We start from the raw sequence: 14,490 nt of genomic DNA on the forward strand, positions 1-14,490 counted from the left end.
GAGAACTACGAGCGACAGAGAGAGAGAGGAAGCCTTAGCTTGCTAACTCTAGTGAGGCTGTGTCTTTAGTTCCATGAATGCTCCTGTAGTATTGTAGATCAGCTGGTAAGTTTACATGTATTACCTCACATTGGTAGAGCTGCAAAGAAGTAAGGTGACATGCTTAATTGCAGGTTGGTGATGGAGTGACGACTTGCAGGCCTTTCCTCGCCTGATTACCAAACTGAACCGGCCTTTGGTTTCATTTCTTCCACTTCCTCTGATATCATGCTCAGCTTAAACATTCGGTTTGTGAGGCGGATGTTTAGTTTCGCTCTAAATGATCCGTCATAAATGCCGTGTCCACCCTGCTTACATCATTCTTGGGTTAACCAGAAACTGTGACAGTGGTTGCTAGGAACAGTGAACCACTTCACCATACTCAAACGTTACGACCAAACACATCACACACACATCACATCCATCAAGGTCGCCATTTGTCTTGGCGACTTTTCTCTGCCTCTTTTTCACGGATGGAAGTATTGTTTGGGCTCTAGCACAGCGTAACTGATGCTCCCATTCCCACCTATGTCTCCCTCCCAATGGGGGGGGAACACCCATAAATGAGTAACATACCTCTATGAATCAATGAACAATTGGGAGATGTAGGCAGTGATCTCATCACATAAAACTGGATTGGTCTCAGCAACAGGTGGTGTTAACATCCCAGGATATACTGGAATGTGCCAACAAAGACAGGGAGAAGACAGCAAGCTGGTAAACGTGGATGAACACAGCACTGGACTTCAAATAATGAGGTAGCACTGAATGAAAACATAACAGTTGCTTGTTTACAAGAAAACACCACAGGGTCCCTTTGATCCACTGTGGATCCACTCATCACAGCGATGCCGTCGATTTTCTTTCAAAAATTCCTGCACAAATGCTGCAGTAAAACAAGCCCGTATTGAAAGTTCAGGCAGTCGTGTCATCCACAGCTGATGTCTTTTGTTTAATTTCAGATGATCGGGGGGAATTATTGCAGGTTAGAGTGGGAGTTGATGTGCCATTTGATCAGCAATGACAGCGTACCATGTGACCTGTCTGCCGCAGCATTAAAGAAGAACAGCTCTGATGTAACATCATGTGTGCATTGTGTAGCAGAGAAGTTAGCATGCTAACCAGCTAGCTCTGGCCCAGCCTGCCTTATTACAAACGGATGCTAGCAGCTATGGCTAAAGAAAGTTACATTATCTTTACTTTACACACTGAGCAGCAGTTAGCGGTTACTGTGGTGATGTGCTGCCCCCTATTTGTTTGGAGTGACCAACTCTTACACACTGCGCCTTTAATTAGCTGCTACCACAACTTAAACAATCTGATTGGCATGAAAGTATCAAATAATGATCTGTTTCAAATGGGGTTCCCACTGTATGCTAAGAATAAAATGCAGAAGTAAACACTGCTGCAACAATCGCTGCTCTTACACATCTACACCTTAAACTTTAACAAAGAGAAACGTGGAATGTAAGTAAACCATTCTATCCGTCTCACCTTTAGCCCACACTTCATGGAAAGAATTAAAAAAGGTTAAATCCTGCACCTTACACAACAGACATGATTCTCCTTAACCCCAGGCCTGATTTGTCAAGACTGGCTCTCGTGGTCGTCTTGAAGGCTCAGCCGCGGGGGGCTTGAGGGTTTAATCCTCTTGTTATATCACAGAGGCCTGGGTGGATGTGGGGAATTTGAAAAAAAAAAAAAGGTGGTCACAGGTTGGGAGTGCAGACCGGGAGCTCCTCATTGTTGTCCTGCCCTTCACTGAGACCACATCTGACAACATCACTCAGTAAGACTGAAGGGAGAGACAGGTGAGCAAAGGGGAATACAAGGCTGACGGTAGAAAAGGAAGCAACGGAGACAGGGTGGGTGAGAAAAGCAGAAGAGAAACTAAAAGGTCCAGACAGAGGAAACGGGAGAGAATTAGAAAGAATGCAGGCGGGCGGATGAGCAGACAGAGAGCTGCAGACTCTCACATGAACACGGCAGACGCACTATTTGCTCAAGTTTAATATTAGATTACCGAAAAGTCCAGGGCTTCACTTTTGAGGGGAAAGCAGACCTTCATTGACTTAGCCTGCCTATTGCCTCACTGTATGGGAGTGTGTGTGTGCGTGTGTGTGTAGGCACTGAGGCAGGAATGTCAAGTATGCACTGGAAAACAAGCAGGGGCCTCCTTTTCAGCCGGTCCACGAGTAAGACTCTCGGCTGAGGTCCAGATTACGGGGTGCAACAGACAGGACATGGTTACACTTTACAACGCTGCTTGCACTCATATTTGTTGCTATTTACAAGATCATTATGCAATAAAGCACGCTCTTTCTTGTACTTACTTCAAAAGATTTGAGCTTATTTGGAAATTGGCTATAAAGAGGGCTCTGGAGCAAATTCAGGACTCTGCGGGCAAAGAATCCATTTGGCACAACATGTAATTAGCAGGTTATTGTGGTGCTGGAATGTTTAGGAACAGGTCCTTTCTGTACAGTAAGCTGAGGAGCTTCCCAGGACCCTCAAGTGCGAGAGAAAGTCTCTGCCGGCAGCCACCACGAGCAATACGCAATTTCTGCTTCACGTGGGAGAAAACTCACGTCACTGCACAATAATGATCCATTTCAGCGCTCCAAAACAGCAGCGGTAAATTGATCAAACCTTTCTGTGAGTGAAAACATTTTCAAAGTGCACTCAGGAGTCCCAGCCACCCCCACGCAGCAGTCTATTTCAATGCACCGCTAAGTCCCTGACACACATTCTCAGCCTTTGCTCTGTTGCACAAGTCGGCAAACATACAGCTGAGCAGAACCGAGCGCATGTTGGAAGAAACAACAGTACACAATGAGCGATCCATCTACATTCAAGAACAGCTCGACAGACAATCATGACATCCAGCTTTAATGCTCTCCTCCATCTTTAATGGTGGCCTTGTAATGTTGTCATTCATCTCACCGTGGCAGCTATTCGGAGGTTTACAGCTCACAGGCTACAACTAATCTCCAGATTCACCCAAACATGAAAACATATCTGTCTGGCCTCCTGTCCCTGGGTCTCTGCCATCCCACGGGGGCTCTGTCAAGGCCCAGGGCCCTCGCACTCTGTCCCTGTCTCGCAACGCCCACAACCGCCTCCCTCCCTCCCCCTCCTCCTCCTCTTTCAGCTAGCGAGACCACACAGCAGGCTGAAGGCAGACAGACGCTGGCCTCGACTCAGCTGTTTCCTTTTGTTTTAAACCCTTTGAGGATCCTGTCCGGATGCACTTACAAGCTTGTTATGTCATTGTGGCTGCATGCATCCTTAAAGCTGACCGTCGAGGAGATTCCGGTGAAACAAGACATGCTAGTGCCTGATGCAGCTAGTAATCTCAGGGAATTACTGGTTTTATTATGACATGACGCGCTGCACATTACAGACTATGACTTCTGAACAGCTACATGTGCTATGTTTGGAAGAAAGAGAGAGCCCATCAGTGCTTCGTATCTTATTTGGGGTGTGATTGTGCGAGTCAGAATAAAGGCAGGGGTGCAGGGGGGGGCCTCTCAAGGTCTCTCTCATCAGGCAGTGAGTGAGCGCAGGGCAGCCTGCTGGCTCCACAGCGCAAAGCCACAGACACAAACACATCCAGGGCCGCAACATCTTCCCCTCGGTGACACATTGCCGAGAAAGAAAACAACAATCCGGCCTCTCACACAATCCCGCAGAGCAGCCTTCATCCGCTCATTAAGTCACTGCGCTTTGGAAAGAAAACGAGCTTCCCACCAAAAGGACAAGTCCTTAAGAAGCTATGAGTAAAAGTGTTCCGAAATAATCCAACTGAAAATAACTTTCCCGAGACTGGTGTTGCTCATGTTTTTCTGTTGAATTTTAAAATTAGCAAAACCAAAGTGTCTTAAAAGCTGAACAGCCGTAGCGAAACCCAATATGTTTATGTAAAAAAGCAGGCTTTTAAAATCATACGGCCTGCCACGTTCTTTTAAGAAAATAAACACTATCCCACGTCCAGGTTCTTGAGTAGTGAGGAAAAGAGGTTTATTTTGCCAATCCCTTAAGAGCATAGAAGCTGTGCTTTTAGAGGAGAGGGGAGGACTCGGGGGACTAAATAGGATTCAGGAGGATGGCCGTGTTGCCCCACCGGCCCCTCGTGGTGGGGGCGAGGAGGCGGGGAGTGGACTATCGCGCTCTGCTGCTGCCAGAGCCCCAGAGATAAGCAAATTACATATGGAAAGCATGGAGAGACACAGAGGCGTTAATCGTCACCGGGAGATCAAATCTAATCAATTAGGGGTGGCCAGCTGGCACTCGAGCGGAGGCATGTCAGCGACAAATCCCTCCAAAAGATCCATCCGTCCAGCAGCCTCTACGACAGAAACTAAATATCTTTTGATTGTGGACAAAACAAGATATTTTAGCTCATCATCTTGGGCTTCAGAAAATACTGATGGACAGTTTTCACTGTTTTCTGACCAAGGAATTGATGGATTTACTGAGAAAATAATCAACAATGAAAATAACTGTTACTTGCAGCCATAGTCAGAAGAGCTGCTGATTCATTTATTAGTTGACAACTAATCGATTCATCATTGCAGCTCTAGAATCCACTGCTTTTGGATCTGTTTAACTTTTCCTTTTGCGTGGGTCTGACCATAAACCAGCATCCCTCTGCTGCACTGCCCTCGTTTTTGAATCCTCTTGCAAGATCCCCAACTTATTCCCGTGAGTGCAAACTAAATCACTGGCACTCCTGCTTTTTCTAATCAACACAGAGTTTACATTTAAAGTAATGCTGAAACTTTAGATTTGCACACAGCCAGAGCCATAAACAGAGAGCATCCTAATCACGGCTCAGTGATAAAAATCTCAGGACACTGGAGTGCCTCTCCTGCAGAGTTTGTGCCCTGTGTTGATCAAACTGGGCTCTACGAGAGGAAGTGAGGTCTGGTCTGGCTGAGAATGACTTCAGTCCACTTTGTATTCAACATTGTCAAGAGTTGAGAGCATTACAGTGGCGAGCAGAAAGGCTGCAGCTGTGCATCACGCACTTCTGTGTTGTTTTGCTCTGCCTTCCTTTACCACCACTGTTTCTCCACATTTCCCTTCCAACTAGGTTTCCACGTGTTTCTGTTATTCAGTTATGTTAAAAAGACAAATATCAGCAATAAATCAGTTTGATCAGTCAGGCTCTAGTGAGCACCAGCAATTCTCCAAAATTAATTTGTACAATACAGCATTGTCACAAAATGATCCTCTCTTTTATCTCTCGCTCTCTCTCAGGCCCAGTTTGTCTGCACCCAAGCAATGACAGGAAGCAGTGGAAGCAGGGGAGTTGAAAGAATTGGGTTTTTTGCAGGGTCATTCACTTGCCTGGCAACCGGCCAAACAGGACAAACTAACACAACACCACAAAAGGCACAAAGAGCGAGGGAGTGGGTTCCACCTGCCCCGGCGACCACTGACAGCGCTGAGCTTCACGGGGAGTTCTTGGCTGAATCCTGTCTGCTGTCTGTTTCTTATCCGCCCCTCCAGCACGACTGTAGCCTGACAAAAAAAACACCCAAAAGAGCTCCCCATGCAAATGTAAATGGCTAAGAGTGAAATGTGTGTTTATTTTGGCCTGTGTGATTTGACAAGCGTGAAATGAATTCAAAAAGGTTGGTGCAGGCAGGCAGCAACACAGAAAACAACCCTTTTCTTGCCTTGATGGGGGTTTTTGAGGTATGTCAATTCCAACCCACGAACCATTTAGCTGTCCTGCATGTGGGGGTCTGAGCTCTTAAACTGTGTTAGTGGGCTTCCATTCGCACTTCCTTTTACTTCACATGGCGCATCACACATGGCACTCACACTCGCACAGTGGCCCCCACGGCAGGGCGACTGGGGGCAACAGACTGATCCTCCGCAGATATGACCTAGTTTCTATTCAAGCCCATCTCTCTTTGTTCACTCCACGGTGGAGGAGGCTTCTGCAGCCTGCCGAACAAAGAACACAAGCAGCACTTGGAGCCTTCAAACAACCTGACCCTGCCTGGATACAGCCACCCCAGAAATGGCTCGCAAAGAGCAATGTCGCTTGGACTCCCACTGTCTTGAAATCTCCTTTTTCTACTTTGATCTACCTCCGCTGCAGACGAGGGAGGATAAGCCTCGGTTCCTGCAGCCTTCCACCCATTCTCTCATTCTCCTGGATCAGAGGGATGGGGCAGATATCATGGAAGTGGTGGCGGGGGGAGCATCAGGAAGTTTGGATCCCTACATAGAGGCTTACTTTAACAAACCCCTTGAGGAGATCATCTGCTTCAAAGCACAAGGTTTGGGTGTAATACCTTTACAGACATTCCTCTAGTGCAAGGACATCAGCAAGTTTAAAAAACAAAAGAAACAGCAGTGCTACAAAACAACACAACCAGGCCGCTGTGTTTGACATCTTCTTGGATTAAATGCACCTGAAGCCTCTCAATTACAAAACCCTCCATTTAACAGTGAAGCTGTTAACAGACCATTTAGCCATTAATGACCCGACTGCTACAGCCGCCTCCCCAAAAAAATGCACATCTGCACGAGCCAGACAAATTATGCTTCAAGGGCAACGGTAGAAGATTTTAATAAGCACCTGCAACTGTTGTCGCTTTCGTCAAATCTGGCAAATGGGGCGCAAAATTGTTCCGGGTTATGTTTTAGGGGCTGATGAATGAATGTGGCTCTGCAAGAGACAGCGAGCAGAGAACATGCAATCTCTGAACGCCCAATATCACAGAATCTGATGGGGACAAGGGCGGTTATCTGCAGCAGCCCAAGAGAACAAAATGAGCACAGGGTGGGAAGGAAATCAGGGAGAGAGGAAGACGAGGAAGGGAACGGAAGGCAGAAGATCACAGAGAAGGACAAAACCAACGGTACGACTGAGAGTCAGCACTCCAGATTTCCTGTTTGGAAGGCAGGAGAGACAGAGCTCAACAGCTAACTTTCATTTTCTGCAGTGTCCCGACAAACTTCAAACTACAAAAAAAAAATGCACAAAAGCAAACCTCGTAACTGTTAGCAGATCCTGGAAGGACATTTCTAGGACAGTTAAGTCGACACTTACCTGAGTGTGTTCCGTCGAGCTGCTGCTCAGCTCGTCCCCAGACTCGGAGTCATTGTGGAGCTTGTTCAGCCCCTCTCCTGGCAGATCGCTCGGTGGGGAGGTCTTGTCACTATCTGGGCTCTTGTTGTGGTTGTTCCCCACTCTGAGCGGAGGCGAGTCTGCCCGTGTCCTTGGCAACGTTGAATTGTTGGCGTGGTGATGGTTGTTGTTGTTGTGAAGAAGCACCAGTTCAGCGACCACCTTGCAGTGATGGGGACTCCCCACATTCTGGTTTGCATCCTTGGGCAGAACTGGTGGCGTGACACGATCAGAGGACGGCGACGGGGTGGAGGAAGGAGACGGACGCCCAAAGCTGGACATTTCCGGCTGGGGTCTGTTGAGGTTTTCATTGGATGCCCGACAGATATCCAAAACGGTGGGCTTGGCCCTCAAGGATGGCTTCTGGGGGGGCATGAGTGCCCGACGCACCTCCCTGACGTACTGCGCCGGCACATAAAAGGCCTTGGTGCCCTCCTCCTTCCTCACCTGCCACCAGTCCTCATTGGTCTTCTTCACCAGCATGTACCACTCTCCCTGGCGAATAGTCACCATCTTGTCTTTGGCCTTGTACTCATAGTCGTACTCCACCTCGATGTAGACCTGGCCCGGGGCGATGGGCAGCCCCTCTCTGTCAGCCATGACTGCCGGAACAAGCACTTGAACTCTGACCTCAGCTGCTCAGCAACCCAAGCCTGGAGGACTCCTCATGTCTGACTGGGGTCCCTGCTGGAGATGAGACAGACAGGGGAAGGGTTTTTTTTCCAGTTAAATGTCACAACCTATATTTTTTTAAGGCCCAAGACCTTTAGCAAGCTCAGACACATGAACACAAACCCACCAAACCACACAAACATACTCCCAATTCAGCATACAGATGTCCAAGCCTGTCACACCCAGTCGTATTACTCACCTGATTACCACCAACCACAAAGTGCTACCACTACTACACTCACATTATGACATGATCTACTACCAAACACAGGCTCCATTGGTGAGTCAAGCAAGGAACACCACATCTCCCCCCTCTGACATCAAAAACCACAACAGACAGTCAACACTGATTGCTCTGGTAACCGATACTACTGCGAAGGATATCCAGCCTGGTAACCACATCGCCCTCTGCGGCGCTAAAGGTGATGACAACATGACCCCACACGCTGATCCTGCATGCGATCCAGTGACTACAATGACTCCCTGGGGCTTACATTCCCTCAGAGACTGCGTCCAAAAATAAAGCGCGTGCCTTCTGAAAGAGTCCCGCTCTGCAGTTTGGAATCATTAATGCCGTTGCAAGACAGCCAGAAACCTTTAAAAAGCTCCTGCGTATATCACACACAGCTTGTGAGTCAGAGGACAGCTGGGCCCTCGCCACTGTGTGACGGTTTGTTTTGGGATGAGGCCTGTCATTGATCCGTCTGTCAGAGAGCCTCGGTTAACTTACATAAATACCTGGGCGCTCCCACTGCTACCGAGCCGCGACTCCCCTCATATCAGATTCTTCCTCCCTGAAATAGCAGCCGCCATGGACTGACATCCTGGAAGTGCAGGCGGCAAAAGCAGGTGCTTTTAGTGAGGCGTGAGAACATGCCGCTGAATCTATAAAGGGGGCTATCCTTATGTAAAGGAATATGTACACACACTCTGAGGCTCACACTGACAGCTACACACCCAGAATAGACTTACGGTGGTGAGAGCTGTCTGGGCCATAGTGCAAGCCCACCAGAGATGAGCTGCATGTTCATAATGGGCTTAAATTGTTCCTGTTTTATCTGTTTCAACACCAGGAAGCACACACACACACACACACACACACACACACACACACACACACACACACACACACACACACACACACACACACACACACACACACACACACAATGTTATGTCATGCCAGGGCTTTTACTGCGTGTGTGGCTGACAGCAGCCCAGTCCAGGCCTCAATACAAACTTCAGCCATGATGTCACACACATGTCCAAACTTTTATGAATGACTGTCTCTCAATGAACAGTCAGCATTTATGAGGCAATTCCCAAACAGTTGGGATGCTGTGCAAAACAGAATGTGATAATTGGCAAATCCTTTTTGACATATTCCCACAAAAGTACATGACTACAAATGAGAATAAATAAAAGAAGCAACATAAGACTGGGAAAGCTGTGGAATGCTCCAAAAACACCTGTTTGGAACTTTCCACAGGTAAACAGGCTCATTGGTAACAGGTGATAGTATCCTTCACAAGCCAACACATGATTGTGTCAAAGATATATTACTACATGGACTCAGGAACACTTGATGTCAGTGAACAGTTTGTTTGACAATGATTTTTTCTCTTTTTATTCACGTTTCACTCAGCGTCCTAACTTTTTAGGAAGCAGGGTTGTAAATTAGTGTTGCAAAACAGTCCCAAATCCCTCGCCACTGCACCTCTTAACACCACACAGACACAATCTCCAGTTCACACCATCGACAGAGGTGCCAGAGATGCAGTCAGGAGTCTGTCAGAGCTGCGAGTCACGCACATGATAACAACACTATCAACGATGCTGCACGACAGCCAACCACCATCCTAACGTCCTCGCAGTGAGTTCACAGCACTACTGCACGGATATAAACACCGGCCGCGTTTGTGGCGTGACTTTCAGCTGTGTTTACTCTACATTCGAAGATAAAGGACGACACCTGTAATAAGTGACATGCTGGCGCAAGAGTATGAGCATGTCATGCTGATAGTTTGCCCCAAAGATACCTTAATCTGCAGATTACCACCAACTGTCCTCTTCATACCATTAGCATCTGAAGTTGGAGACACTTATCAAAAGATTAAAAGGTCCCAAATGCACACCAGTATAACTCTAACTGTTCCCCAGGCAGTGATTACAAAGCTTAAACTGTCTCTCTAGAGGCAAATCAAAACCCTGGGAAACCTCAAAAACCAGACAGAAGCTGGCAGGAGATCAAGCATGACATCACTCACCTTTGCAGGGGCCCCACAACTGAGTCACTACGACAAAAACTTACTGTAAATCTGACTCCTCAGACACAATACCGCAGAAATTTACAACTCCGCTGTCACCCCCGCTCTCTTTCAACCACTGCAGCGTCTCTGAGGACCCAAGAGAGTAAATTTCTCTGCAGTTGAATCTGCGTTGCCGCGTGGTGTCAGGGTAAAGCGAAGTCTCAGAGGAGAGCACCAGCCAGCTTGTTGCTCTGTGGAGACCCACGGGACGCCGCTCATATTTAGACACAGGCTGTGGCTGAACGACTACTGTCCACCAGTCTCTGTGGACCAAAGCCCCACTGATTTTTTGCGTATTTGGGAATCAATCAGTGGTTTTACACAGCGGGGCCAAAGCTGTCAAGGTCTACATCTTATGATAACTAGTGGTTTTCTGCATCCACTCAAATCCCTCTGTGTTGTTACAGCCATACATTATCCCAAAAAATAACTATTAGATGGCCTTAAATTAATTAACCTACTTTGAAAAATGGCAAAACTTTACCTGATCTTTCATGACGTGACATCATGCAGAGTGAACCTGCAGACAGATTCTATAGAAACCCTCCACCAATACCACCAATCCGCAGACAGATGTGGTCCCCTTGGAAGAAAACCTTAATCATGAGCCCATATGGCTCTGCATTGAAATGCTACAATTGAGTGGCATTTAGTTAAAAATCCTTGCACATGTACATGGGATAATGGCAAATGACTGTTCCAGAGCACTCAGTCAGGGTGGCAGACACTCAATGTATGCATGCATCAACACAGAGATCACGACCTGCGCTTTTGTCTGCATACATGTGCAGACCAGCCACTGGAGCAGCAAAGCACCCTGAGACTCGGACTGCCTTTGTCCCTGTGCTTCATTCAAAACAGATGTGGCCGAGCAGCATCCACTCCAACATGTGCTGCTGCTGCTGCTGCTGCTACTGCAGCAGCATTTCTCTCCATCTATGCGGCTTTTTCCTGCATATTTGGATATGCGCGGCACGCAAACAGTGTGCTTTTGTAATTACGCACAGTAAAAGCCCTGCAAGCAAGCAGCTTTACTCTATAAATTGTGGGAGCTGAGCGACCAAAGCATGCCTGGGGCGGGTGGAGGTGGTGGGGTGGGGGGGCATAGGTGGGGGGCAGGGTCCTTTCCAGCCCCGCACGGACTGCAGAAATACAACACAAAGGAGTTTAATCCATGTGCATTCACAACAAAGGACTCTCACTCGATATCACCAAGGATCCCCAAGAGCGAGGGAAGGGCAGGGACGTGCCTGCGGGAGGAAGCCCCCCCTGAGCGGGGACAAATAGCCGAACACACCGCGAGAAAATGAGCTCAGTATCTCTGTAGATGCGTCTCGCGCAGGCTGATGCTGTCGCGTGGACGTACTGATTACACAGCTAAACAACCACGAGACGAAAAACAATGTTCGAATGTCGGTTATTTTGAGGTGGGAGACATTTTGGTGACATTTCCAGAGGCTGCGTGCTCGGACAAAAGCACTGCAGGTTCACTCGGAGGCGAACCCTCCGATCTGCAACAGCGTGCATAGCAACAAAGTAACTCCGACAGAAGCCAATAGCCTGTCGCTGACCAGGCGACGGAAAAGCCCCCCGCAAAACTCAAACACACTGACCTTCAGAAGTCCAGCGGTGTCTCTCTGCTCTGCGTCGACCGTGGAGGTAGTTAGGAGGAACTTTTCCCACCTATTTCAGTGACGGCTGCTCCGACTGAGTCCGCAGCAAACCTCCAATCAGTCGGTCTGTTCGCAATCCCCCGCCTCTCCGCGCGCAGTCAAGTCAGCAGCGGCAATACACGGCGCATCCGGTCACAACCTTCAAAGTAATACCTTTAAGCTTCTTGACCAAACGGGCTTGCATTGTTCTGTTATTTTGAGTTCAAAAATTAAAGCATGGCAGCTGCAAATGATGGATATAAAAAAGCTGCGTAGTGCATTAAAATATGTTTCTTTTCGATCATCTTATCTTTGGATGACACTGTTTTCACTGTATTTTATTAGGTTATGGGAAAACGGGAAACAATGTGTGTGGTGGATACTGTTGCTACCAATCGTTATCATTTTTGTATTCAATAAAAACACGAAGAAAATCTAAAAACCATATCCAAATGATAACAACCAAATATAAGTTGCATGTATCCAACTGTCCATTCATGCATGCTGGATAAGCTTGTTGAAATGATCAAATTCGATACAAATATATAGTCCTACATACACATAAATTCAAAAACACACATGCATTGCCATTTAACAGCTGTCTGCAACTTCATTCATAAAGAATTTTAAAGCTATTGTAGCGGGAAGTTGTTACAAGACTATTGAATGCAACTCTAAAGCCTTTTGACATCCAGTGTAATAAGTTCTGCTCTAATACTTTGCTAAATGCAAATGTTGCCACGGTTTAATACAATTTCCCATGCACCCAGAAGTTATCTTATTTTGGGAATGTTTTATTTTGAAGGGAAATTTGACCAAAATCTGTTGCAAGTCAGTGTGTTTCCGTTCAGCTTGACGCGGTTGTGGTCCTTAACGCTGGTCTGTCTCACCCACCCCACCCGTCTGTCACCGCTGATAGACGGCGCCCAGACACCCGCGGCAGGCCTGTTCCCTCCGGGTTCAGCACCTCAGTGTCCGGTGCACCCACCCAGGGGTCTTTTGTAAGTCCCAGGTAACCCCTGTTAAATCTGCAGTACTTTCCCTTTTGGTGAAGCCCCTGAAATCATTACAACTATGAAAATGAGGATTTCAAAACATAGTTCTTTCATTTTCATAGTCTTAACGCTTTAAACAGAATAAAAATGTATAAGATAAACATGTAAAGATGCCCCCCCTCTCACTCCTCAGCCGAGCTGTATGAGGCAATCACAGCGGGGTGTCTCACCAAGCAGGATCATGAATGATTTAGTGATCCAGGATGATCCAGGAACACTGGAGAGCGCTCAGACTGGAGAACTGAAATTAGCCTCAGGCATTAAACCCCAAGTTTACATTATTTCAGAATAATGTATGAACGTCTTCGCAGTAATGTCATCACATCACTCTTTCTCATTGGGAATTTGCATATTTGTGTGAAAGCACACCCTGTTGGTGTGAGGAGGGAAGTGACACACATGAGCTCTGTGGACTCCACCGAGGAGCAGACCTGTTCGGTGAAGTCTGAGGTTTCACCACACGGAGCTTATTATTGACAGGATATCACTTCATTCATTTTCATTCAAAAAACAGCTGTCTGACTCCTCTCGTGGTGCGCAAATAAACTGAAATTTATTATTTGTTGAGTGAAAACTTGACTTGAGGTCCAGGTCTACAGAAAACTCTTTTTGGTGCTGCTGGAACCTGGACGCTCTGCACAGACAATGACCTTTCAACATGAAGCCATCAGTAATACCTCCAGCGGTCTGCTGATTTTATCAAGTGAATACAACATTTCAAACGGCCTTCAGCTGAAGTGACAAACGCAGCTGATCCATTCAGTTTTTCATTTAGTCAACGTTCCTTTAGAAGCTTTAACTTAATATTCTGCACAATAATAGGGTGTGTGCTAATGAGGCAAAGCTGACAGACTTACAGGGTAAGCATCAATCTCCTTTCTACTGTAGATTCAAGCATTTCCACCTAATGAACGTCTTCCCAAACAAAGTAAACATGAGCGAACTGTAGCCTGCAGCTACCAGGCATGAATAGCATTTGTATCTACCTACTCCCACTGACTTTCTCACCCTGAGCCAAAGATAAGAGTGCACTTCCGGTGTCAAATAATCTCTGGAAAGCCGAGGAGTTACTGTCTCTCTGTGACCCAGCATCAGTCTGAAGCACTGCGATGTGGTTACAGACACTTTGGAATGGTTAAAACAGATTCATACGATCATCTCTAAGAGATCTCTGTGATCCTCCTCTGCCGCCTGCAACAAACACAGCAAGGCAGGGCCGGTGTAGCACTTGAGCTTTGCAAATTTCATAAATATTTAAAGACTTTCTGTGTGTAATCAGCTCAGTTACACACAATTAAAAAAAAATCCATAATCTGTGCTACAACCAACGGGCCAGGGCTCTCTGCACCGTACGGCATGGTCTTCTTCTCTTCCATCAAGCTCTGATATGCATTCATGTTCTAACATCAAAGACGCTGTCAACAAAGCAACATGTCGCATTATGTGTTAATTTGCAAGGAAGTAAAGTGTTTTGGTTTGTTTTAGAGCCAGAGGCTTGAAGGACTGCACAGTCCAGCCCATACTTATATACATTATGTACACTTGATGCCGGAAGGTAAAAGTTCAGTAATTTGCAACACAATCGTCTGGTGGTCTGCAGCTTTGGCGTCATG

At 46.9% G+C, this 14,490-nt stretch overlaps 1 protein-coding gene across 6 annotated transcripts in view; it reads right to left on the minus strand.

Moving 5' to 3' along the window:
* Positions 1–11,954, minus strand: part of arhgap12b (Rho GTPase activating protein 12b) — a 51,638-nt gene extending 39,684 nt beyond the window's left edge. For 2 of the 6 annotated variants that reach the window (XM_070986523.1, XM_070986522.1), the window contains exons 1-2: positions 11,784–11,954; positions 7,112–7,876 (exon numbers count right to left, since the gene is read on the minus strand). In XM_070986523.1, the coding sequence (XP_070842624.1) occupies positions 7,112–7,789 (678 nt within the window). In that variant the 5' untranslated portion in view covers positions 7,790–7,876; positions 11,784–11,954. Of the gene's footprint in view, positions 1–7,111; positions 7,877–8,599; positions 8,694–11,783 lie in introns of those variants that run through there. The other 4 variants (XM_070986518.1, XM_070986521.1, XM_070986519.1 and 1 more) reach the window with 4 other exon arrangements.
* Positions 11,955–14,490: the final 2,536 nt, after the last annotated feature.

Source organism: Chaetodon trifascialis, chromosome 18, assembly GCF_039877785.1.
Source record: "Chaetodon trifascialis isolate fChaTrf1 chromosome 18, fChaTrf1.hap1, whole genome shotgun sequence".
Lineage (NCBI taxonomy): Eukaryota > Metazoa > Chordata > Actinopteri > Chaetodontiformes > Chaetodontidae > Chaetodon > Chaetodon trifascialis.